General features: G+C 39.2%; 1 protein-coding gene across 1 annotated transcript in view; it reads right to left on the reverse strand.

The window, feature by feature from the left end:
• Window positions 1-494: 494 nt before the first annotated feature.
• Window positions 495-27,674, reverse strand: part of LOC134793178 (ecdysone receptor) — a 46,944-nt gene continuing 19,764 nt past the window's right edge. Inside the window, exons 2-7 of the mRNA XM_063764766.1 lie at window positions 14,163-14,333; window positions 12,778-13,070; window positions 10,925-11,089; window positions 9,665-9,823; window positions 6,721-6,943; window positions 495-5,774 (exon numbers count right to left, since the gene is read on the reverse strand). Of these exons, the coding sequence (XP_063620836.1) occupies window positions 5,479-5,774; window positions 6,721-6,943; window positions 9,665-9,823; window positions 10,925-11,089; window positions 12,778-13,070; window positions 14,163-14,333 (1,307 nt within the window). The 3' untranslated portion in view covers window positions 495-5,478. The remainder of the gene's footprint in view (window positions 5,775-6,720; window positions 6,944-9,664; window positions 9,824-10,924; window positions 11,090-12,777; window positions 13,071-14,162; window positions 14,334-27,674) is intronic.

The following is a 27,674-nucleotide window of genomic DNA, read 5'->3' on the forward strand; positions in this document are numbered from 1 at the left end:
AGTGAGTGTGTTAGGTAAGTCGCGAGTTGCAGCATGATGTGCTGTACCTGTACGCACTGAAGTTGTCATGCTGTTCTGCAACGCGCTGACGAGATTTTTGTGCTAACTTATATACCTACATAATCAAATTCGAAAGTTTATTTGGCACATCGATATAAAATTATATCTAGGTATACGTTGATGTACTCAGACGACTTTGTTATAAAATGAACTAGAAACAAAACATTTGCTATGCAAAACGTTACAAATTTGTCAAATATTTAGATGTCTGCTCTAATACATACTACTTAAAAACCTATCTATTCGATTTTTTTAAATTAAATTGTTTAATGTAGGTATACATTGACACTTAATGTTATAATTATCAAATTATCATTCGTTACGTCGTTAATAAATTACTAACAAATACTAGGATTACGCAATGTTTAAAAAAAAATTACTTTTACTCAATTTTTTTATACCTAACATGTAAAGGAGTAAATAAAAGACAATAATATTTTTTATAATTTTTAATATATTTATCTTGAGGTGTAAGTTTATTCGCATAACAATGTTTCATACAAATTTCCTCATTTTGTACACACCTTTTCTTGGTTTGTTTTGTAGTTATTATCTTTTATAAAAGTTGACTCTCTAAAATTTAACATATCGTCATGTCTGTTCCCTATATCTAATTCGCTCCACCACTTCAGTTAAATCATACAAAACAGAGGGTAAACAATTACTAAGGCAAAGTAATAACGAGGAAAAGAGTAATTATTGCGGACAGTAAGATACGAAATAAAATACGAAATTGTGTTTCGATGAACACGGAATGGGCCCTTATCGTTTACTATCAGCCTTCACATATCGTTCGACGTGGCACTAGAAGTGTGTTGAAGAGTGGCCTTAGCTGCGGCGAGCGGCCGCGGTCGCGCGAGGACGCACTTTTGTCAGGGTAGGCCGAGTTGTTACACTCACCTAATTCGCTATTGGTCGACCGTGTCCGCCGGCCGAGGTACCATCGTCGACACAGTTAACTGACCATTCTTAAACCAAGGAGGTAAGGTTTACTCACGGTCGGCCAAGTGTGTTGCTGTTAGTACCCAATTGTTCTAAACGACATTGCACAATCACACTGGTATCAGTGGACTCGAGCCCGTCCACGAGGCTGCCAGTTACACCTAATAAGACAATTCGTTACTAAATAACAACTAAATCACTTTAAAATCAATTCAAAATGTACATTATTCATCTTATACAAGTAAACAAATCTAATCTGCTACCAAAAATTAGCAAATTTAAATACAAAGATCACCTAGTCCATCTATATAAAATTAATCACTTAAGTTAGACAAACACAACAGTGAGAGTTGCACATCGCACCCACTTGTGATAGGTAGTTTATTATGCGGCCCGTGGCATTCAATAATGCTCAGCGATATTGCGTTGACACATTAAAACTAAAAATTGACTGTACATTATATTTAACATGTAAATATTTGTACATATTGCACTCTGAAGTAACAAAAATTATTAAGAAAAAATCCGTCGAATTGGAAATTATAATTATTCACGTAGAACAAAAATATCGCCGTGGATACAAATTAAAAAAATTTGCAATCACAATGTTCGTAGCTCGTTCACTTATCTAAGTCCCTATGGCTTACAAAGCTTACAAAAGATAAATACAGAGGTCATTTACAAAAAATATACTTCTACCCAAATTATATAAAAATAACAACAGCCATCTGTACTTTCTTAGATGAATAAAATTAAACATATGTCAAACATATGACGATAGAATCTAAAGGTACCTATGTACAACATTTCAATGGAAAGGACGTAGACTCCCCAACATTATAGTCCTCACTTTGTAATAGACTGGATGTGCCAAGCTTGGTCACTGATACCTACTCATACATATTTACTGTCAAACTAAATAGATCCAGAAAGGCAATGAAGTGCAACAGGTTGAATAATCCATCCTGCTCCCTCGCCCAGTCTTGTCGTCCTCGTCTCCCAACCTACCCCCTGCACTGTAACCACCATGGTGGCAAACAGGTATGCGATCCGTCTGATGGTAAGCGGACATCGTCCATGGGCGCGTTTAACCCTCTATCTATAGGTACTGTACTTGCTGCGACTTTGTCGCTCGAAATGTATCCATGCTTGTGTTTCGTCTCACTTTTACATTATTATCCCAATAAGCGATACAAACTTATTTTCATACTTATATTTTTTACCAGCTAAGACACAAATTATATTAGGGTATCTCATTACTTATTACTTTTCATGTAACATTATTACATACTTAATAAATCTATTACAATTTAGAAATCGAATAATATGTATCAAATACGACCGGCTGTGCACCGACGAAGCCGCAAACTACGAAGCTATCAGTTATGTGACTACGCGTCGAATCGAACCATGTATGTATAACTATTACTTAACGAATGGCAGTTATATTTGTCACAAACTTAGCTCGAGGGCGAGCCGTCGCTTCACCTCAGAGGGCCTACCGCGAAAATCGAAATTTCGTTATCTGCCTCTCTATCAATATTGCAAATTCGAGCGATATAGAGGTAGATAAGGAAACTTCAAGCTGTTTCCCACTGACGTCCAGTTTTTTGCGGGTACGGTTTTTTGCAGGATCCAGTTTTCTGTAGTATGCATGCATGATCCCGCAAACAAAATCCTCGTGTGAAAGTTACTATAATAGCACCTATACCACTAAAACGGGTTCCTGCAAAAAACTGGACGTCAGTGGGAAAGCGGCCTTCGATATACGATTTTCGCGGTAGACTCTCAGGCTGCATCTAGACTGGAGATGCGGCGACCCGCCCGCGCCTTCATAAGGCATCGTATAGCGTAAAGGTAGTCAATGACTGTCTTTTATATAACATTTCACAACAACTGAAAATCCAATAGAAAACCTGCTAATGAACTCACGCATACAATACCGCACCAACATACGATTACAATGGCAGTGTGTTCGTTATCAATTACGCCTTAGAGACACCTAAGACACTCCAATAAACATTTGTGCTTCGTTTTTATTAGGAATCGCCTACTACTAGAACAGAAATCGAATGGAAGCGACTAGCGCTTGGCCCGCGGTGCAAGCCCGATCGTCATGCAACTTCACATCATACTCGTACGTATATTAGAAATGCTTTTCCAAATCCCAGGCATACGTGTAATGTAGACTCACGACACAGTGGCATACTCATTAGTAAAGAAGACACAATCAACACGCACCTAGAGACACTAACATTATTATAACGCATTATGTACTCGTTATGTTGTTTGGTGTTCGACGATGATATGAATGTTGTGTGAACACTATGAATGAAATCGAACTATACTAACACTTGCAAACATGTTAAGAGACGGACACTGTATTCAAAGAACATGTACATTCAGCTACCAAAAACCTGCACTAAACGATTATTATAGCATGATCGCATTTATGTCTCACTTAAAAAATTCGTCCTCACTTTTGCATACTCGTTAGTAAGGGACGTTTACTTTATGTGGGAAACAAAAGCGACCACGCTTGCCCCTCTGATAAAAATAAGAATGCCCAGAAAACGACGAGAAAATGCCTAAAGTATGAACAACGCTTATGTGTAATTGAGATCTATTACTTTTTTATTCTCTATATACTATGATTTCATTCATCAACAATGTAGGTACGCAATACAGGTACCGCAAAATAAGGCATTTCTTTTGGATGTAGCTAGAATACGGGCAGTATCTTGTTGATCGAGTACTTAGAACATGCTTCGGTGAAGTGATGACTGTACAGATGTTACATTAGTTCAGCTATAGTCTGTATCTTTAGGTATTTAAATAAAAGTAAACCAAAATTTACCCTCAAATGGCTCTTTAAGCCATTACATGATCAAATAATGTACGTTAAAGTCAGGTCGTTAAGTGACGGATCCAGGCGGTTTTGTATTTGGTTGGTTAACCAATAACTGTAATAACTACCCGAAAATTTACAAATTGCTTGTTTTCTTTTATTTAAATACCTAAAGATATAGAGTATAGATATAGAGGCAGGTTAGGTTGTATGTACTTCACGTATCGCTGCGTGCATGACGACATATCTCGTCTACCTTATATTGTTCCCATAGAGTAAGCTCGGCCAAAAGTTCACTTATTTTCAAACTAACATGTTAAATAAGCTGCCATTTTGTACTTTTTTGTGTTAGTGGTGAAGGAACGTAGCTAAGCGAACGTAATAATTTATTTTGGAGAACATTTAAGGGCGCTACCTTTCTATACTTTCTATACAATTTCGAACCTACATAACAGCTGCCTTTATGCATGCACGCAACGCCATGTGTCAACTAATAAGTAGAAGATAATTTATGTATTTATTTAAGTAAACAAAAAATTAAGAAAACTGGGAATCGATAGCCAAACCTGCCTCTATAATTCTAAATTTAAAATAAATACGACACATTATTTCGTTTTAGGCACTACAGATTTCTTAAGCAAAATAATTGTAAAATGCTTATCGCAGTGAAAATACTACATTAATAATGATGTTTTATCCCTAATTATTGAGGTGTTACGAGTGAGAACGTTGTACTGTGGTCTAGGCTCCGAAGGAAGCGACTAGCTTCGCAGTTCGGTGCTCGCTGCGAACATGAACCAAGTGTATATCGTTATTTATTACAAAAGTACCTAAACAGAGAGACGAGAGACTCTTAATGCTTTTAAGAAAGCAACCGACGGCAGTAGAATTTTTATATATGTAATAAGACACACTTATTTTCGCCTAAGTAAGTTTAACATGTTATAAATGTAATCACAGCAATAAATTATAATTACTCGTGTAGGGGACGCGGGACAGGACAACGGAACTCGAATCGGAACGAAACCGGACACGATAATGCGTCAGACGTATACTATGTACAACCGGGCCGAGGGCCCGTCCAGATATATATCGATCGAAAAGGTCAACCAACGCATCGTTAATTTTGGTAAATAAACATAATTATTTATCTTTTCATCCAATAGAAACATTCTTCATATATTACTTTTTTTCTCTATAAACTCTCGTAGTGTATGTACGTATGATTATTTTAGGAGGTGTACTTATTGACGTAGTCTTATCATACAGTCGTATCCGAGTGACCGACTCGCCCGGGCTCGGAACGACTCCGCCCAACGATCAACACTAAATATATATTCTCCAAACGTTCAACAACACATATATTCACTAATCTCCCGCACATGTTCGTCGTCGGTCACCGAATACGTACGAAATGGGGCGCTCGCGCCCTTCTTAAGTGTTAAAATTTGCACAATCCTTATAAATACAATCATCACGTCCGACTAAGTGTCCGTGTCACTTCACTAAAACTAGCCAGTCTATTAGCGTTCTCTCCGAGTGTTCGCCGGCCGCAGGCTGCAGGCAGGCTACAGGCAGGCTGCAGGCTACAGCAGGCCGCGGCCGGCCGGCGAGCGTGGCGAGGGTTGCTAGAGCGCCGACGACTCCAGGACGGGCGCCGCCTGCGTCGTGGACACGTCCGCCACGTCCCAGATCTCCTCGAGGAACGGCGGCAGCTTCCTGTTCTTGAGCTTCAGCGAGATGCACATGTTGGAGTTCTGCGTGCCCAGGGTGCGCAGCTCGGAGAGGATGGAGAGGATCTTGCCGTACACCACGGACGTGCGCGGGGAGCCGCCCGTCTGGTTCAGGATGTACATGCGCAGCGTGTTCAGGTAGTACCGCTGGATCTCCTCCACCAACTGCGGCTGCTCTAGACCGGGCCGGTCTGGAAACGAAACGAAATATGGGGTCGGTTTAAATATAATAGCTAAAGTAGCCGATGGCTAGCTGAATTATTAGAGATTTGACGTGACAAAAGTAATGAACAATTTATGGATTTGTTGGATTATTCCACAGTAGTGTGAGTAGACTACACGTTTTCGCTTCCAAGTCTCAACCTTAAAAACGTCGTGAGTAACGCGTAGTGCACAAATGCTTCGACAAAAATGCAGTAGACCGATGACGTACACCATGCCAGCATTTCTGTAGTAAGTCCACATGTTTTGCTTTCAACGCTCGTCTAGTTACCTGAGAATATGACGACCGCCGTAAGCAACGCGTAGTGGACGTTGTCCATCTGCATAGAGTACATGCACCGGCAGAAGTGGAGGAAGTCCTCCATGACGTACGCCATGCCAGCTTATCTATAGTAAGTCTACATGTTTTGCTTTCAACGCTCGTCTAGTTACCTGAGAATATGACGACCGCCGTAAGCAACGCGTAGTGGACGTTGTCCATCTGCATGGAGTACATGCACCGGCAGAAGTGAAGCAAGTCCTCGATGACGTACGCCTTGCCAGCTTTTCTGTAGTAAGTCTACATGTTTTGCTTTCAACGCTCGTCTAGTTACCTGAGAATATGACGACCGCCGTAAGCAACGCGTAGTGGACGTTGTCCATCTGCATGGAGTACATGCACCGGCAGAAGTGAAGCAAGTCCTCGATGACGTACGCCATGCCAGCTTTTCTGTAGTAAGTCTACATGTTTTGCTTTCAACGCTCGTCTAGTTACCTGAGAATATGACGACCGCCGTAAGCAACGCGTAGTGGACGTTGTCCATCTGCATGGAATACATGCACCGGCAGAAGTGAAGCAAGTCCTCGATGACGTACGCCATGCCAGCTTTTCTGTAGTAAGTCTACATGTTTTGCTTTCAACGCTCGTCTAGTTACCTGAGAATATGACGACCGCCGTAAGCAACGCGTAGTGGACGTTGTCCATCTGCATGGAATACATGCACCGGCAGAAGTGAAGCAAGTCCTCGATGACGTACGCCATGCCGGCCTTGCGGTAGTTGTCGCGGGTGTACGCCTGGTTGTTGGCGAACAGCACGCTGTCGGTGGCCGCGTCGTATCGCCGCGCCACTCGGAGCATCATCACCTCGCTTGAACAGGCCTGGGGAAAAGAACGGTTTCAACATTAATTTTACATAGCGATTGACAGCTGATCGCACTCTAAAGGTTACGTCACACAGGCGCGTTTTCCGGGCGGGGCGTGACCGCGGCGTGATCGTTTTATATGTAAAAGCGGCGCGCCCCGATCACGCGCTGCCCGCAGAACGCGCCTGTGTGACGGAGCCTTAACATGACACGCCTAATTGTCTTATTAATACTAGCCATTATTACGTTTTGATTCTGATCACACTTTTTTTAACACATTCACTGCCCCCGACGCACATGTGCGTCCACCGTCATACAAGTTTGTTCCTAGGCCACGGCGGCCCCTGGCAGTGAATGCGTTAAAGATGAAGCTACGCTAGGCTAAAGCTGTTTTCCTAGGATATCGGTGCCGTCATATAACGGCCGTCTCCATACAAAATATATAGATTGAGTAGTATTTTGTACGGAGACGGCTGCTATATGACGGCACCGCTATCCTAGGAAACCAGGAGCTTTACACTGTAAAATGTATAATAGAAACCCGACGTATAAGACGCGTCATTGCGTGCGTATCCGCGGCGTCAAGCTTTCGTGTGGTCGGTCTTTTATGGTTGCTATAAGACACACGTGTAGTCGTGTACACGCTTTTAATATCACGTCATAAAGCGTACCGTCATTCAGCAATATCTGTATAATTTAAAGCAATTCATATAAGATACGCTCGCAGTTCAAGGTAGATAATTGGCTTGGTACATTTTTAATTACTAGTTGGATCTCCTAGGGAGCCTTGCCCTTGCACATTACGTCATAGTTTGTAGCGTAATCATACGGATTGTGCGTGTATAGAGGCAGTTTGCCGATTAATAAATACCCTATGGTCAAAAGCAGACTTTATCTATAGACTTGCGTGTTTGGTACAACTGTTCTGCAGATTTTCTATTCTTAAAACATCATACATAAAATGGCATCTTTTTTAAAAAACGAAAAAATAAAATACATATATAGCGTCTTTAAACAAGTTTAAAGGTTAAATCAGTTTAAAAATGAAGCCAAGCTATATTTTTTTTTTCTCGCAGCAAGGACTTATAGTTTGTTTTCTTAAAATACTTCATAAACAGTCTTCGAAAATGTCTACTACAGTGGAAACTGGATAAGTGGAATCGCAAGGGACCGGCTGTTTAGTTCCGCTTATCCAGGTTTTCCATTTATCCAGTTTTCCACTTAACCAGGTTCAAATAAAACGTTTTCTCACTTACAGAGGTTGTGTATGCTAGTAATGTCGCTTATAGAGGTCACGTATAGTATGGTAAAATAAAAGATCAAGACTTAAATAATCATCTTATATTAAATATGTATGTATGTATTAACAAAAAATAGGTATTGTAATCCTGACTTAAAAAAGCAATACTGTAAATAATCCACAGTACTCGTATACAATTTTCAAAATTTCAAAAACAAAATCACTCCTAATATTTATTTATGCAAGAGAAACCAGTATGGTTAAGTAAATCAATGTACCGATTGTACTTTAATGAAAAAAAATCGTCATTTTGGTTTGTTGACCTGTACGGCTACCACCAGTTTTGACATTGACAGATTAACTCGCGTCTACGTAAATTACTTTCTATACATCTCGCTTGCACTAATATGCGAGTACGAGCGAGATGCATAGAAAGTAAGTTACTTAAACGTGAGTGAATATGTCAATGTTAAAACTGGTGGTAGTGCTTCTAAGTCACATTTTACCACATTTCTTTCAATATCGAGAATATTGTCGAACACATTTTTGTCTACGTTTGTGATCGAATATGAACGATCGATGTGAACGATGTGCGATCTCATACAAAATACGTAGTAAAAACACTAACCCTAATGTTAACGAAACAAACTACCCTCCTTGTGACGGTTTATTAAAAATACAAATTTTATAACGCCGAGCTATTCCACTCATAGAGGTTTCGGAGACGGCTGCTTCCAGTTACAGAGGTAAAAATAAGAAATTTTCGAATAAATGGATTCCGCTTATAGAGGTCCCAAAATTCCACTTATAGAGGTATTTCGTTACCAAGGGACTGGAACCGAGAACTTGGGTCCACTTAAAGAGGTTTTCCACTAACCCAGGTTCCACTTATCCAGTTTCCACTGTATATCACATTCACATTAACCAATAATTCTAATAACGGGCTGAAATTATCAAAAATTAAGTACCAGAATCTCCTATGATCACAGAATATTGTCTATGGTATGGTATGGTATGGTATGGACATATTCCGTAACCCTGGATTCAGATGATACATTTTGGTTGGTATCGTCTTGGGTCGTCCCATTCGTTTTTCGTCACGTTCTTAAATTAGTCCTATTCTGCTTTCGTCACTCATTCTACACTCGTCACAATCGTCGGTGGCTTTCAATGTAGAATGAGTGACGAAATCAGAATAGGACTAATTTAAGAACGTGACGAAAAACGAATGGGACGACCCAAGACGATACCGATAATTTTTGCACATGTACTAGATATGACTTAAATGTAATGTACTTACATTATTTTTTATTTTACTGAAGGCTAAAGGCTCCGTCTCACAGGCGCGTTTTGCAGGCGGCGCGTAAGCGGGGCGCGCCGCTTTTACATATAAAACGCTCACGCCGCGCTCACGCCCCGCCCGGAAAACGCGCCTGTGTGACGGAACCTTTAAATTAAAAATAAGATAGATATTTTAACAAGTCTCTTCCAGCTTACCTTTAGCAGCGTGATTTGATCAGGCTGCGAGATCTTGGCGAAGCCCGGGAGGCCCTTGGCGAACTCCACGATGAGCTGAACGGTGAGGATCGTCATCTCGGTGATCTGTCGGAACGGCGCGTCGTTCTCTTCCTCCTCGTCGTCTGCTTGCTGCCACGTCTGTCAACAAATTGGAATTTTAATTATTCTCTACACATTCAATTGTACAGCCGACGTCAAAAACATATTTACAGTCCGTTAACTCTGAGAATGACCTTCGTTTCCCGGGTAAAATCGGACGTAATCGCGTAATAGAAATGACAGTGTTTTACTGATTTAGTTGCAATCCAATACCCAAACAGTGCCGTCGTCTTTTCAGCCTTAAACTATATAGAGTAGTTAATACCACCATAGCTAGTAGGTAAATATTTAATTTCATACATAAAATGTATAATTCTACCATATGAATTGAAATATGTGACTGGTATTACAACCTTAGGTATATATTTTCCGCCAGAAGTAGTAAATGACGGTGTGAGTGTGACGTTAGCGATGCGAATTATTTTAAGTAATTGCGCAAAAATCTTTCCAATTATTAATATCTTCAAGCAATGTGGTAGCTGCCAAGTGCAAGTTATTAACATCTTGCTTTGAAGGTGTAATTAACAGATTATTCCGAGAATTTCACGTTTGCGGATATTACGCTTTGTACTTGTGGTACTAAAATAGGCGTCCGGAAATTAAAGGAATATTATGTTCTAAGAAAACCCTAAATAACAGAATTATGTAGAAAAAATATTACATCGCGATCCTTTCATTTGGCAATGGCAAGCTATTTATTAAGATTACTTAAATATTTCCGCGATTATTTATTTTTGTGGCATATGAGATTGACGTACACAACTGGATCTAAATACATTATTAAAGTCTACTTTTTCAATCGACATTTTAACTTAGGCTATTTAATGTTGTGTTGTTAATATGACCCGGTATCAGATTTAAATTTCATGTTATGAAACGGTTATATGATTTGCCAGCTGTCAACAGGACATTTCAGGATCCGAACAGATGCAGAATGAGCTTAATTCAGGGCTAAAACCGCGAAAATTGCGGGCATTTTTCTCTGTCACTCTAATTAGGCTTTCATTGGAGTAAAAGAGAAAGATCCCTGCAATTAACCAATTTCGGGTTTCGCGGTAGCCCCTCTGAATCGGGCCTGAGCCTGACTCTCTTGAGACTAACATTTAGATTTGCGCCATATCTACTAAAGATGTTCCGTACCTGCGTAACCCTCTTGAGATCCTCTTCAGAAGGCTGCTCGTACCCGTCCTGGTACCACACCAGCCTGGCGATGAGGAACTGCTGGTTGGGGGTGAGCGGGGGGATGTTCTTCAGCCGGTTCTGCTCCAGGAGCTTGTCGGACAGGAACCGCGGCACCACTTCGTGCTGCAAACATTCCAGCTTCACGTAGGAAACATTTGGTTGGTTAGCGCTTCTGATGGAAACGGTAATTCTTCTTAACTCTAAGTCTAACCTCCGTAGGGCTCATTTAGACGATGCGAAAACTCGCATGCAGGTTTTATTATATTATTTCAGCGGCGGTGCATCGGAATACTTATACTCGCCCCATTCTTTGGAATATTGGTAAGTAATATAATTATTAAGTTAAGGAGAAAAATCCGATTCTCTTCCGAACAGAACACGAGTTGTTTAAACTATATCTTCAAGGTCTTTAAAAGTGCAAAGACTTTAAAATGTGTCTATGTATTCCACAAGTCAGATTCTCTAAAGGAAATATACTGGGCAATCGAGAATCAGGTTTTTGTGGTTTTTATGTTATGTAAAATTTCAAGTTATAATTAATCGATTAGATATGGGAAATAAACCGCTTGCAAATATGTAAGCTATTCGCACTGATTCAGTAACCATCACATGCTACAAATAGTACAAATACATATTTTTTATATAAATGTAATCTGTATTTTATATTATGTATTATAATATTTAAAACTTTTTTGAACACATATTAACTCACATTTATAGACGTTTCGACACAGGTTCGGTCGGTAAATAAAGGTAATAAAATAAATTCGCGATAGGATAGAGTTAATACTATGTATTACTTTACCGATTATAAAATGAAACTCTGAATTGAAAGTCAAATGTAGGGTCAACATACATAAGTATTTGTTGAAAGGTATGTAAACATATAAATAATTGAAGTTTCACGTAGCCTCCACATGCAATTTGCATTCCAAATTGAATTTAAAAATGTCTAAAATATCGTCAGCAAAAAACAGAATAAGTAAATTCGATTATTTCAATATGAATATAAAGATGATATCGTTGTTTTATATTCAGGCGGCCACATGATCTCAGAAAATGAAATCTGATCTTCCATTTCGGTACGTAAGGCAGACTTATGTTGATTTATCAGGGTTGAAGATCAGTTAATCTCCAGCGCGGTTTAAGTGACCGCCTTGTGTTTAATCACGGAGTTATATCTAAACAGACGTCGTATGTATCGTGTATGTATTGTATCCTATCTAATACCATTGTATGAGTATATAGTGTTTGTATTTGTAATAGCTCTCGAAAACTTTTTAACGATGAATATAAAATTTACAATATATGAAACATTACGAAAACGATCAACATCGGTATGATTTACTTTTAAGAGATATCGTTTTCCAGAGTTGTCTTTGGTAAACGTGTAAATATCTCAGTGACTATATGTGATTCTATGTCATGAGGTCACTAGGGCCGTTAATTGTTTGCTAAAACAATTGTTTTTAAACCGATTTTGATATCTAAAATCCACACACAGAAAGCGTCATCCATCATTGTTCGACGTAAATTTGTGAATTACGCATTCTAGCTTAGTGGATATAACCAAACGGAGTAGCCATTAACAAGCGTTCCCCTCTGTCGAAAATAGGCGGCCAATAGTCGTACACATTGTGTGGACTGACGTTACATTTGACGAAAATCGGCAGACTGTTTTGTACCGAAAATTACAGACAAGGCGTCTCCATTTGGTTATATCCTCTAAGCTTTCTAGAGCAAATTATTATATAATTTCTAGCGTTCTATTAAATATGTCTGTGTTACTAATAAAGATACGAGATACTTACAATTCTAGCTGCCTCCGGCGGCGGGGGATCACACTGCATAATGGGCGGCATGTGGTCGTCAACCGTCGTCGTACTGACCGGCAGTTTATCCTTCTCTCTCTGAGCTTTCTTCTCTTTCCTTTTTATCGCGCACTGGTTCTCGGGCACCACGCACTCTGGCCTCATGCCGACTCCTAGGCACTTCTTTAGACGACACTCTTGGCATTTCCGTCGCATATACATGTCCATTTCACACGAGTGACCGAATTTGCAAATGTATACAGCGTTTTTGGTGACACTCCGCCTGAAGAAACCTGGAACATTGCGAATGTATCGTCATTTTCTTGGTGTAAAGAACTGGTCATAGGCTAGAACTTGTTACTACATATTACAGACTTTATTTAATGGATTTAATTATTTTATCATGAGTTGCTGACTATGGCCATTTAGATTACTATGTAAATCGCCATAGTAGTACCTATACATGTCTAGTCTACTGAACCTCAAAAACATAAAATTTCGGAATCTCTAAGATTCTACGTGTAACAACCTTCTTAACTTCAGCCTTTTTGCCGAATAATTGACTTTTTGCTTTAATTTGCTTTTGTTTTTTTTTTTGCTTTGCTTTGTTCTGTTTTTTTTTTGCCTGATGGTGTGCAGTTTCACCACATCATATCCAAAGCTCGAGTACTGACACAAAAATGGCGTAAAAAGTTATATGTTAACCATTGTTTTATTCTCTTTGTCTAACATAACGGTGAGTTTAATGATATGATATGACATGACAGTATTTTTTTGCTAACGTACCTATTGTGTTCGCGATAAGATAATGTATTGGTGCTTAGACACAAATACGCAAGGTTGACTGAAAGGCAAGGTTCATTGACAGCCGCTCGGCTCTGCTTTTGGAAGCAATCTTATTGCTACGTGCAATATTGAGACACCAATGTGATTTTCATACCAATTTGATCCGGTTTAAGACAAAGTTTGGCTTTATGTCTGCCTCTATTGAATTTTACGACCGAAATAGCGCTTAATAGTGTCAATTGGAAGTAATTAGTAATGCTAGTCATATTTAAGATGTAGTTGCTTCATAGCTTGTTTATATCAGATGAAATCGTCGAGGGTTGGTTGTACTAGTACGCTGACGCCGATGGACGATAGCGTCAGTGAATCAGGAGGCAGACGTGCTGCAGACAGCCATTGTGACGTCTCGTCTCGACTATATGAATACAAAATGCACGCGCATCCACCTCGACATAATGCGCCAATTCACCACTGAATTGGCACGATCGTGGGCGACCAGGGCAAGGACGTCTGGCTAGCAACAGGGGCAGTAATGAAGGTCACACCTACGTAAGGATACTTGGCGTACCATTTTAGGTTACGTACGCTTGTTGTCTTACCTTTACACCCTTCACATGTGAGCGCATTGTAGTGGTATCCGGAGGCTCTGTCTCCGCAAACCAAGCAAAGCTCTTCCTGCTGCCGCGGCGCCGGGCCCTTTTTCTGCCTTCGCGCATCCCCATCTGTACTGCACCCGTTTATACTGGACGCCGGCGACAGCTCCTCGCGACCTGCAACAATTTATAAAGGAATGTTAATTTTGTTTACGCTGCAACTGCGCAGAAAGATTCGAACGAGTCCGGTGGCCCAGCGGCATCTAAAATCGGACGCTATAAAATTTGCATACATTTCATGAGCCATTTGTCGAGTCGGCGGGCGAGTGAAGATCGTTTATTTTTTCATTTTTACATGCGGGGCGATGTTCCTTCGCCGAAGATGTTTGTGAGGCGAATTGCGCGTAAGTGATTTTCGGCAGTCGTTTCCTGTCCAAACAAAAGCTGGCTAGGACCATGCTGCGCATAGCAATAAGGGAGTACGACCATTTATGTATTCAAGGCATAGAAGAGTCGGGTGATGGAAATGTAATGGCAATTGTCACCCGGCAGTCGGAACTCCTTATAAAGTAAGTAAACGCAATTTAACGAGATTCTTAAGCCTTGGCCACCTACTCCCTAAATAAGATTCAGTTACCGATCAAAAACAAAACGAGGAAACTTAAAAGGGGTAGCATAAAAAATTGTCTTGAAAGCGTGGGTGTCCCATGAAATTTCGTAACGTAAACAAAAGGAAAAACGGAGATGATCAAACAGCCGACGGGACAATAAGCACATTTAAGAGGGAGGGGTCAATTTAAGCCTGTTGTCCCATTAGTTTTATTTGCTTTTTTATTGTGTCCATTAGACGTCTCGGGTCGGTGGCCGGTTGCCGTACCTGGTTGCGCAACGGCCAGAAATGGCCGCCGCCAAAAAACTAGTTCCACGTGGGATCCGAGCTCCGAGGCCACGGCTGTCTCGGTTCTTCATACCGATCTCATAACATTCACTCCCACAGTCGACGAAAACTGATTGCTAGACTCCAGTCATATTAAGTTTGCTCATTGCTCAGACATTAAAGACTGTTCTAGCGCTAATGGAATTGCTTTTTTATGAATGCGTCTTTAGATAATTTAAATGGAAGGCAGACTTGTTTGTTCAGCGATAAAAATACATACCTCAATAAAGAGGTCAAGTGCAGCGTTTATCGTTATTTGAGTGATGAGTGCCTACGCCTACCTCCTGCACTGACCTGCTCACAATAATACCTAGTCATGCTTTTGTCGGAGATAATTTCCAATAGGTATCGTTGGGTGGGGTTTGCAATCATAATCTATGAGTTCAAATAAACTAAAGCAAAATTTGGAAGGCACTTTGAGTCCGTAATAAAAAAACTTGGGATTCTTAAATTTCAAATTCACAATCAACAATACCTTAATGGCTCCCTGACTACTTCGTAGAATGATGATTTCTTGTAAACTTATAAAATATGAAGAAAAAGCTAGTCACGTCCGTTTGCACAATCTCGGATCAGATCCACTGTCAACTATCGAGGTCAGGTTGAATTTCACGACTCCCTTTATCAATAGCTACTGGCCAAAGTCAAGAGATCAATCGCGCTGATCGTGTTGGCGACTTGGTAGGTTTTTACTGTTTATTAATAATATTATAATAGAAATAGATAAGAGCGGTCGTCGTCCTCCTTCGAGAAGTGATTACGGATTGCGAACGTTAAATCATATTTTCGTGGACAATGACGCAATCGAGGAGGGCCGTCCGGTGAAAGTATAGGAGACAAGACCGACTGGTTTGGGCCAGCCAACCTGTCCGGTCCGAATGATAATTAGATTCTGTGAGCTATGTGTTCTAATTTGGGCAATTTAGTAAATAAAAATGTTATGAGCTGTTAGTTAGTTATACCTCTTAGTTTTTAAATATATAGCATCGGAGCTAAATAACGCACATGGCCTGAAATATTAATAACAAATTAATCAGATAAATAAGTTGTAGTAGGTTATTGTCAGATTCGTTCAAGAATAAAAATGTTACATATAATTAAGTAACTTACGTGGTAATTGTATGTATACTAGTAACCCAATAACAACAATGTTTTATCAAATCAGTGTTCGTGAAAAAGAAAGCTAATCAAAAGTTGAATGCACGGATGACCGAGTCAGTGTGTTATGTTATGCCTCAGCTGTTCAGTGTGTTGCGCTCGCGCATCGGATGGAAGGTCTAGTTCGTGGCGCGTCGGCGGCGTTCGGCCACGGTCGGGTCCTCGAGCGAGAGGCGGGAACGAGCGGCAAGTGGGGCGCGAGCGACGACCGGGGGCAGCGTGCGGCCTTGACTCTTAAGCCCCCCTCCCCCCGCTCGCTTCTCCGCGCCGCGCTTACCGCGCAGCCACATTATTTATGATAGCATCAGAGCTCGAAGCAAGCTCGCGATTCTCTACCAACTATATACTAATAATAACTCGTTTTTCCTCTCACGCGACTCGCCTTTTTGCTCGATTTACTTACTTCTTTAAACCACAATTCTATCGGAATTAAGTACCCATTAAAACACGACGCCATGTTTTATAATGGGAACGTAAGCCGCTCTGTGAGGCACGTAGGCAGAATTCGATTAAACAATACGCGAAACTTTCTACTGTGACCGACAGACAACGCAACCATTTCGCAGGCGGGTCGCGTCAGCGAATAGTGAAAGTTGCCCAAAATATTGCACAACGTTTCTGCACATAGCACACGTAATTCAAATTCGGGTGTGGCGAAAGTAAGCCTAGCGACCACGTGAGCTGTAATCGGGGACATCGAGTGAAAAGTAAAACTTTCCTTGCGTGCAAGACTTTAATCTTGTTCGAAATCATACGAGCATTAATTAAGTTTTTATTTTACACAGAATGACATCGAGATCTCGATCTAATTAATAATGATTGTGAAAATCGAGCTACATACCGATAGCTGTCCATCCACTGATGCACAATGGACGGAGAAAAACTGCAGAAAAAAGTGCACGTAAGATGCATCGGCTGGGCGGAGTTCGGCTCGCGTTCTTACTTTCTACGATACTTTCTAGCAAGAGATGTGGGCCGGAGCCGCGCAACTGGAGCGATCGGTTTCTCTACGCCGGGAAAATTGGATTGAAATAGAAATCGCGAGGTGAAAATGGCGATTTTCTCGCACGCTATCGTGGAAACTGTTTTCGTATAGTGATCGGGAAGCGTGGTAGTCGGAGGGATCTCTTAGGAGGGCGGACGCAGCACGTGAAAGTGTTTACATCCGGCAGTTGTCGGCGCGGCGTGTCCGGACATAGTGGGCGGCCTATTCCCGAACTACAAATTCACTACATTAAAGGCAGTATTATAATTGAAAACTAGATATGTAGTAGTATTTAGTACACATTTAGTAACAATATAAATAAATCAAGAGCACAAACGGATTAGCACGCCACTTAGTTAGGAATCGTGCTTAAACCATCGATTTATATGTTTATTGCTTCGTGCCGTAAATTTAAATTAGGCTATTGCCACCTAATATTCCAGTCATGGGCTCTACAAGAGCTTCAAATGATAAAGTTATTTAAGTCGTGGTGGGGTTTTATATTTGAACTTTCTTCTTCCATTTTAATGAAGGAATTAGGAGATAGCATAAAGCAGTTACATCAACGTGTCTCCATTAAAACTCTCCAAGTCTCCAGTACTTAAGCTGTGATTCGTGACGCGACTATCAAAATCAAAGACGACCAAGAATTCTTGGGATTCTTAGCTCAAGTAAAATAGAAAGCGGTTCGATCACTTAATATAACTAACGTAAACATATGATGCTTCAGTGTTATGGATAGAAACCCCAATAGATTTTTTTATTGGTCAATACTAGCACGCCCTCTCTTTTACCCATGGTGTTCTGATAGACGAAAGCGTGCTTTGTCTCTGTCTACCACCTAATTTAGTGAGCAGTCGTGGTGAACCCACGCCCGCCTTTTCGAATAAACATGGGAATGGTTAGGTAAATAGAAAACCGGGGGAGATATAATTAGAATGAGTACTGCAGGGTTGTTTACCACTGCAAGTTTCGAGCGGGGCTTTTAACGAACAAAGATAACTTAAAACATGCTTTTAAATTAATTATCGTACAGATGGCTCTTAAGAGTCCGTTAAGTTCTGTTCCATGTTATTCTGATAGGATAGAAAGTTAAAATTGTACCTGGTATTATAACTTTTTAATTTAATGTCAAGAAGCTCTTCCCAACTGACGTCTGAAAACTTTGTTTTGATTTAATTTTGCTACATTTTAGGTATCTCCATGTTCTATGCAAAAGTTAATTTAACAAGTAATAATTAAGTAACAAATTTTAGAAAAGTAACAAAGTGCTTATTATATATAGAGAAAAATTAGGCCCAATTTTATAAATCAAATCAATCTTTAAAACACAATCACTACATGCAGAAAACCAATGTCTATTTAGTGTTTCAATTCTAATAGAAAACAATGAATTGAGCTCAATGTACAGTAGTTTACATAAATCTCAATTAAAGCCCATTAAGGCTAGCACAATCTATTCTAGTACTAGTTGTCCTAGAGCACAGAATAAATAATAGTACTAAGTACCGTACAGAAAGGACACTTCCTACAAAACCGAAGTTTGACTGCGATTCGGGGTCGAATCATGATGTCCCTTTGTTTATTTAGGGTTGTCAAAATTCAAGTAATAAAGGACGTCAAGTGATGCCAACCCTAATAATTGATCAGGCAATCCTGAGCCGAACGGAGCCGAGTTTGCCCGAAGGCAGGAGTGTCTCCCCACTGCCTAGAGTTAAGTAAAGCTATCACAGTGACCTTGCCCCAGTCCGCGGACCTTCGCGAAAAGGTGAATTGGAAAGTAGAACGCGTAATGGAAATAGCACTGGTTTAGTTCCACTGACCTAGTTGACTCGATATAAAATCCTGACTATTCCTGACTCGGGAAAACATCTGGTTTCGTGTAGAAAAAAGCAGAGCAGAGCTTTGCAGATGCAGAAATAAGCAAGATCATGTTACAATTATTTTTGTTTTGCAATTTTGCTGGAAAGTATTATTAATTGAGAACATATGTTGGTTGAAGTTTGCTTTGTACTTAAAAAAAGCGGTTTTGATTTATTCACAGTATTAGTGGTGGTACTCGTAATTGCTTTAACTGTTCCAAATTTTACGTACATATTTACGTCGTATATTCTCTGAGAAAAACCGCATATAACCGATTTGCAAGATGGAAGTAATCCCACAAGAGCTCCGTCAACAAAGTTTTGAACGGAGCTCTAAAAAAAAGATACCTACCAATGATAAATAACACTTAAGGAAAAATCATGAGTCTATATAGGTAAAATTATAAACCTTGGTTGTGAAGTGACACTTGAAATTAAGGTACTTAGTGGTTACGGATTCCTCTGTGAAAAAAAAACTGTAGAGTTAAGTACGTAATACGTACGGTCGACTTAATTTAAAAGAGCTATAGAAATAAGTCTTAACTAACACGTGCCATTAATATATCTTCGTCAAAAATAACCTTACGTACTACCTAAATAAAATGAACTAAATACACGTATGAGTCAAGAATGGAAAGTGCGACTGCAGCAATTCTGAACGAATTACATTCGCGATTGTCTCATTAACCTAGTTCCACATACCGTGGATTTACTCTTCTAAACAGATTTCAATATTCCGCTTAAGCGGGCGATTCATTGGCCCGATTCTACGAAAAATACCACAAGTGGGCCAAGGCGGTGTGACGTTACGAGGCCGTAGTACTATGATACTAATTCGATCTTGGGTCAACGATCCTGTACGGCTGATAACACATTAAAAGCGAATTATGATACGGCAGTGCAGCATAAGTCACGTGCGGAACTACTAGGTTGCACTGTAATCTATAGCAAATAAGGGGCCCACTGATTAACAGTCCGCCGGACGGTATTGGCCTGTCAGTTAGAACAAAATTTTGACAGTTCCGAACAACTGACAGGCCGATACCGTCCGGCGGACTGTTAATCAGTGGGCCCCTTTAGACAGCGGTTATTTTCGTTGTAAAGGACGATTTATATTTGTCACAGAACGCCCATCGAAATGAGACAGCGGATATATACGAGTAGGCAAATGCTGATTTTTCTGGCATTGAAGTCTTGTAACGTCTGCCAAGCTTAAATGATGGAATGGAAAAATATCCATCATACTGGCACGGTCATACCTTGATGATGTATGTAATATTTCCTTGTCACATAAGAACAAGCTGTAAGGCTGAATTTTCACTGAGTTCATGAGGTTATGAGAGAAGTTCGAGAATCGACCAATAGCACTGAGGCCAGTGGAAATGCCGCATTACAATCTAAAAAAATATCTTAAAAGTAGACTGTAAAATAGAAACTGACATTGTATCTAAGATGAAATAAGAGGTCATGATGTTTTTTATTGTAGTAGATTAAGAAACAATTGCCGATCGTTGCTAGGTCTTTAATTCCCTCAGTCTCTAGCCTATTACGTGTAAGCTATTAAATCGACTGAATGTCACGCATCAGAGAAGCCTTAGTAGTCAACATGTAGGTACTTATTTATTATGCAAATAATAAAAAAAAGCCATTTACTGTCGCAACAAAAACTTACAGCAACAAATCGAACAAAGAGAAAATAAAAAAAAAGGTTACAGGTTACACAATAAGGTTAAAGTCCAATAGGGTTGTTGACTGTATATAAAATATAGAATATATGTAATATATTTAATTATAACGAGATATACACAGAGAAGGTAATTTTAACGTGACGTCGTGTCGTGTGTGCGTCCGTTATAGGCTAATATTGTAAAGAATGGTTTAACAAGAAGAATAAACTGAAGTACTTATCGGAGGATACAACTAGAAAAAAAGCTAAAATTAATCCTTTATAAAATGCAATGAATATTTCAATATTCCGACCCGAATTCCGGGGGTTCAATATTTGGGTGGCTTGACTGTCGAGTTTACTTCTATCATATTTGGAAACATTTATAGAAGTAAATTTGGCAGTCTAGCCACCATTGTACCGTTACAATTTTAAATAGAATTTTCATTTGGTACACTAATTATTTTATGGGAAGTTAAAGGTAATTTCTTACGTCCTTGCAAAGGGTCAAAAACGTTCAAGAAAATCTGCGTATTTTCTGTGGACATTATAAAAGTTAACTATTTGGATACATACCTTTTTATCATACAACTTGTAAGAAGTAAAAGGTTTTAAGATGCCTATAAAGATAAAGTAAAAACAAGTCCAGAGGTGAGTCCCATATCGTTTATTCATTCTAATAAAAGTATTTGACCCAGAATTTAACCTTATGTAGGGAAAATGTAGTCAAAGTCATAGGAAAAAACCTAGCCTGAAAACTACGTAAACAAGTCTGTTGTTCAGACTATAACCTATGTAGGTCATTAACACCGAGCTCCAGGAAAAAGGCCCAGTAAACAAGGATAATTCGGCACAACGCGGGGCGCGTAATGTAGGTCGAGAACGCCCTGAAATAACAATGATGGTGACTAAACATTACAACATTTGCTGTTATGAAACCGGAATCCTTAATTTCTCTGAGATTACAACGACACCTACGACTTGTACGAAAGTTAGGCAAGTCAGTTGGAAAGTAAATTAACTGGCGCGCCGATTGTAACATACTATTTTTAACTTCCTACCCAGAGGGGTTGTCTGTCGCTGCTAGCAGTGTACCCCCCTAACTCGGACGAACTTTTGTTTCAATAAACTTTTGTCTTTTTCAATCAACTTTTTTGGGTAATCTTAGCTATAAGTTTGCGTTTGTTTTATTTTGTCACATTGTTAATCCCTAACCATTCTAGTTTGAAACAATATTTGTTTCTACGTCCTTCTAAGACCTAGTACAGTACATGCAAGTACATAAATATCGATTTCATTCATGCTCGCTTCTCGCCGTGTTATCTTGGCCTTCATGCATATAAGGTTGGTATAATATTAACTAAAGCGGCGACGTGACAATTGCCTTAGTTATGGGTATTACGATACAGACACAGCTCACTTACTTACCTAATGGATATAGTTCTTATGTAAACTGTAAACCGCTGTATTTAAATTTAACCGACATATTTATGGTTAAAATAGGTTATAGGTTCTCGCGGGCTTGGTTTCTGCAACTCGACGTCATATTATTGCGCCTATTTTGCGTGGTGGGTTGGCGGCACTATTCTTGCCAACCCAACTCTACCAAGAAGCCTAGCATACCCTTGACGTTGCCGACGACTTCTGGGAGAGACCCCGGTGAGCCGAGGCGTTGTGCCCGGTATTCTTTCTGCCACCCCTGGGCATTCGAGAATGACGTGGGCGGCTGTCTCCTCTGCCTCCATGCATGCTCTGCAGAGGGGGCTTGTTTGTTCCATAAACAGTCGTACAATTTTGACATTATACCTAAGGACGTCTCACTAGAATATAATGAATATAGAAATATAATGGAAAAAAACCTTAAAACACATGCCAAAAATATAGCCTTCAATTTAGGCTTCGCATTGATCTATTTGACACCAAACTATATTGAATATGTATTTACTAACGCCAGTGCCACGTTCCCGTTAAAAGAATATTAATCGACATTAAACTTATCATAGGACAAAGTTCGAAGCGCAATTAAACTTGTGATTTATTTCATAGGCAACAGGGCATTATATTGCTTATCAGGTATTAAAAGGGTTAATTATTTTATTTGTTTTTAGGTCTGTAGTGCAGTAACAACGGCGGGCGCCGGGTCGCTGACCGGGTATCAGGGCAGATAAGTCGACGACGAAATGTTATCGCTCGAAGAATGCTTTGTTTTCGATTTATTCGGCGTCATACGCTCTGATTAGATTGATTATTACTGGAATTGAGTGATCGCTTCACCTACAACTATGAGGTCAGTGCTCGGTTTTACCTACTGTCCTCATCGGATCGAAACTGTAAACCTACTGAATGTGACCACACCCATAGTTACTTCATTCTCGGTGATGAATTGCGCAAGGAACATAAATTACAAAACGACTTCTGTTACACTAACGATAAGGTTTAAAATCAATTGATAACATCGAACATCAAGAGGCAAAGCTTATTGCGGTTAGTACCTAATAAAAAAAATTAAATACACAAGAAGTGTGGACGAAGTGGTCATACCGCGGGGCCTCTCCGTGACCAGATCGCGGTAACGAGCAAAAAACAAACGACATCCGAGTACGAGAAAAAACTTGCTGTATCACTCATACCAAACCGAAGTTAAAATGTAAACCTGGGCGTTGTTGGATAAATACTTCGTAAGGCTTATGCCGCGAAACTAGACTATTAGCCTATGTTTTTATTCAAAATGACTACCTTTTGAACAAATGTAGGAGAGTTAAGAGTAAAACGGTTTTCACATTTTCCAATCCAATATCGGATGTCGGAGATGTCGGAAATCATCAAGTCCTTTTATTGCATTAACGCTTATTTTGAACATCATACAATTTTACATAAGGCACTGTTTAACATTTTATTTCTTTATCATCGTATCCCCCATATCGGATCTGACATTCTGACAATGTAAAAACGCTCGAACACAGCAGATTTTCCTTGCTTTTATTCAAACTCGAGTAGGCGGCGTCAGTTCGATAATCTGCTATTATTAAGCACTTGAAATTAGCAAAATTAAAATCCTCTTAAGAGTACTTTAGGGAATTGCTAAATTATTACAAAGTAAAGAGTTAAGAGTTAAGTCCGGAAAGTTTCGCAAATGTGTTATTTAAGCATTTATCGGTCAAAAACCCGTTTAAAATGTAGTGGAGAGAGTGGCCGGTAATAAGGGTGTCCTGCAAATGGACTTTAAAACCAGAAAACCAAATTACATACATTAAATATAAAATTGCTTAATGCATTTTAAGTAATTCAACATTTAAAGTAAGTAAGTAATTATAATAAAAATATCGTTTCGAACGGAAACAATAAGAAATTGTGCAAGTTTCAAACTTTTAAGCTCTTTAACTTGGAAGTTTATTAATTTTCGCCTTCCTGATTGAAAAGTGCTTCTTAATTTTGTAGATGAATATTTTTTATGCTTAATTAAGTTGGAAAGGGTTGTATTATGAGTTTCCTAAATTAGCCAGTTTTTATACAAAACGAGTCGCATGAGCATGACATAGTATTTTTTACAAGGTAACAAAATGGTGTACGTATTCCGCTTATCATAGCGATGAAGACCTAAAAAATTACTAACTTATAACAAATATTCAACCGCCAATTACTTAAGGATAAGACACGTTACCTTAACTTAATATAAAAAAAATATTGATTAACCTTCATGCGGTTATCACACTGATGCGGATCGGCATACCGCTCCGTTGTTAAGCAAGACAGCGGTAGCTATGCATGTAGTACATATATTACGCTCGCACACCATATTCCCCGCGTTATTCATTTATCCCCAATTGCAGTGAATCGCATCGCAGACGGTTGAGTAACCACAGGACGCAGGGCCGACCTTTCGTGGGCGAGCCCATGACACAGTTCGGGACGCCGCGTATGGCGCGTATTTCGGTCCACGTGCGATACAGTGTTACCGGTGGGGACTGCCAGCTTCAATCATGGTCTGCTGGGAGCCATGCTTCAATGAATGAGCGATAAACATTGTTCATTTCATCAAAAACATTTTTTTAATAGCTAAAGTTAAACGTTTCTGGAATTTCGAGACGTATCTGCAAAATAGTGAAGGTCTGTCGCTGTTTGTTGAATTTTTCATTTTTAGTAGCATTCCGCACAAAACTTAGGTCGCGGAACACTTATGGGATCACTTCGGTCTTGCAAACCAGTTAAATGCGTTTTTCTCAGAGACCGTTTGACGTAGGTACCTATGCAACAGTTATAGCAATTACCACCACTAATATTGTTAATAAGTCAAAACAGCTTATTTATCTTTTCAGTTTTTTTAAATGAATATGCCTAAGCGTGCGGCGACTGCTGATTGTATTTTAAATATGATGAAAGTGATGAAGCTAATGAAGACGAATCCGACTGTTACTAGCTGCCATCAATCTGCCAGTTAAAACGATGACGTACTCGTAATAATGTGCTGTTGTGAACATTTCTCCGCTCATTGAGTCATTCGTGACCCCATTATTATTATCTCTCAGCAATCAGCCAATCATATATCAAAATAAGTACTAATTAAACATGTAAGTAAGCAGTTCCGATATATTGTTTAAAATACGAACGTATGAAAATGCTGATCGTTTATAAGAAACATATTATGTACATATTTAATAGGTAATTCACGTGAATTAATAAAACTTATTATATTATTAATAGACACATCGACGTCGTAATTTTAAATGTCACTGGGGTCATTGATTTCCTTGTCACTGCCGACATTGACATTATAAATCGACTTAAACGAAGGTCTTTTAACTTATTACCTCCGCCCCGCGCTTCCAACGATTATAATATTTATAATAGGTAACAGTTAGTAGCCTGAATCAATGTTATATTGTTGTACCATGCTTAGAAGTTTATTGAAGACAGCAAAAAAGCTAACCATATTTTCTTTTGTCTGAAAGGGTTATGAAAGTGTAGTGGGGTTTCGCTGAAACATTTCTGACGAATCGAATTAAAAACCCCACCTTCAGAATTTGATTACAGTCAGGGATTAAAACCCTGTTATATTTTAGTGAGAATCGCCCGTATAATCTTTTAGCTTCATGCCTGTAAATACTTAATACAGCTCTTGTCCCACTTTCTATAGCGTCACGTCAACATTAAATCGTTTTATAAAAGTACAGTCACAGTCCGTGGCATTTATTACAGCTTTGTTATAAAAGTCCGTGCAAGTGGACTTTATGATGATAAGCGACGTACACAAAGGGAGTGAATGGAAAATAAACTGATTTGTGGAAGATCATGGTCGCTCGAGCGTCGGGTGGGTTAATTTAGTGCCAGACCGCGTGCAGGATAGGTCGTAAACATGTGTGCTTGTATAGGCGCGCTAAATGAGTGCTATTGTGGTTGAGATTGCAGTGTTATTTTTTCATTGTTGTTGGAATAGGGGTTTTTTAAGCTAAAAATACTGGAACGCGATATTATCAAAGAGAGCTGGAAGAGATCTCTTACAGGGATAAGTTCGCCTTTGTACCTTTATTTCTGTAAATATTATGTAAACCTGTGTTGTGTGCAAAAAAGTGATTACTACTACTACTGATTTCAAAATTTGCCTACCCTTTATGTATAAATATACATATAAGGTAATATCTAGGGGCCTATGTTGCACCTAAGTGTAGGACATCAGTTATCAGCATATGATACTTATAGTATCAACTGTTACTTTATCAAATTATAAATGCGCGCTAGCCTTCACCCTTAAATCACGTAACGATCGATCAAACCTAAGTGCGATATGGGTTTAACAACCCCGGTTTAACCCTACAAATGTCGGTGAAAGGCTAGGGTATGTGGCTGGTAATAATCGGCACTGTCAGCTTGATGGATGGTCGGAGGATGACGTGGCTAACCTTCCCACCCATCCCGTTTGGCGCCATTAAGCTCTAACGAGGGCCCTAAAGCAGGGCACTGTCTATTGTATCTAAGTCTTAAGATATTCAATATGACTAGGTATTTGCTTGAGTTTCATTCACTTAAATTTTAGTCGATTCTGTTGGTACAAGATCTTTAACGAGATTATATCTTGCTGGGTTTTTTAGGTTAGAAGGTACAATAATTTACTTTACTTTAATTAAAAACGGTTCGACCAGAATAAATCTAATTAAAGTTATCAAACTTTAAAGTTTTTGGAGTAGGACTATCGGATTTAAATTGCGGGAAAGTTTTGAACTAACTTCCATTATTTAAAGTTTCCGTTTAATACTGCTTGGTTTATTTAAACTGGTCTGGATGCCTATTCAAAATGACTTTATATTGATTTCAACTATGTTCAAATTATTTTGAACGCTTCGCCCGCTTACCTACTTCTCTTATTAGCGTAGTATATTTCTAAAGATGTTGAGGAGCTACATGTCAGCACGTTTCTTTAAATAAATTTGTTCGAATGAAGAAATCTTGAGCGAGCAAAACCAATTGGAGACAAAGCAATTCAATTCTCGCTTCGCATTCGGTCCGCTCACTTCGTTCCGACACGTTTGACAATTTAAAACGAATGTTCCTCTAAATACATAGGTAATTTGGCTCAGCTGGCTCTTTGATGTAATATTTAAAGAATGTTTCCTCTAACTTAGGTCGCGCGAGTTCGTTCTTGAAAGAAAATATAAAGATAATAGCATAGATAATAGCCAGTTTAATTAGTTGGTACAAGAATATTAAGCAGATAGAGTCAAAGTCTAATGATCTTTAGAAAAATGAATAACATTAAGAATAGCCAATTGCTTCGAATAAAAAAAAAAATTATCAAAATCGAACATCTCTGTAAAAAGTTATGCGTGGTCATACATAAAAAAAAAAAAAATATACGCGTCGACTTGAGAACCTCCTCCGTTTTTTTTTTTCGTCGGTTGAAAAGAACATCTATTTG

The sequence above is a fragment of the Cydia splendana genome, chromosome 8, assembly GCF_910591565.1.
Source record: "Cydia splendana chromosome 8, ilCydSple1.2, whole genome shotgun sequence".
Taxonomy (NCBI): Eukaryota; Metazoa; Arthropoda; class Insecta; order Lepidoptera; family Tortricidae; genus Cydia; species Cydia splendana.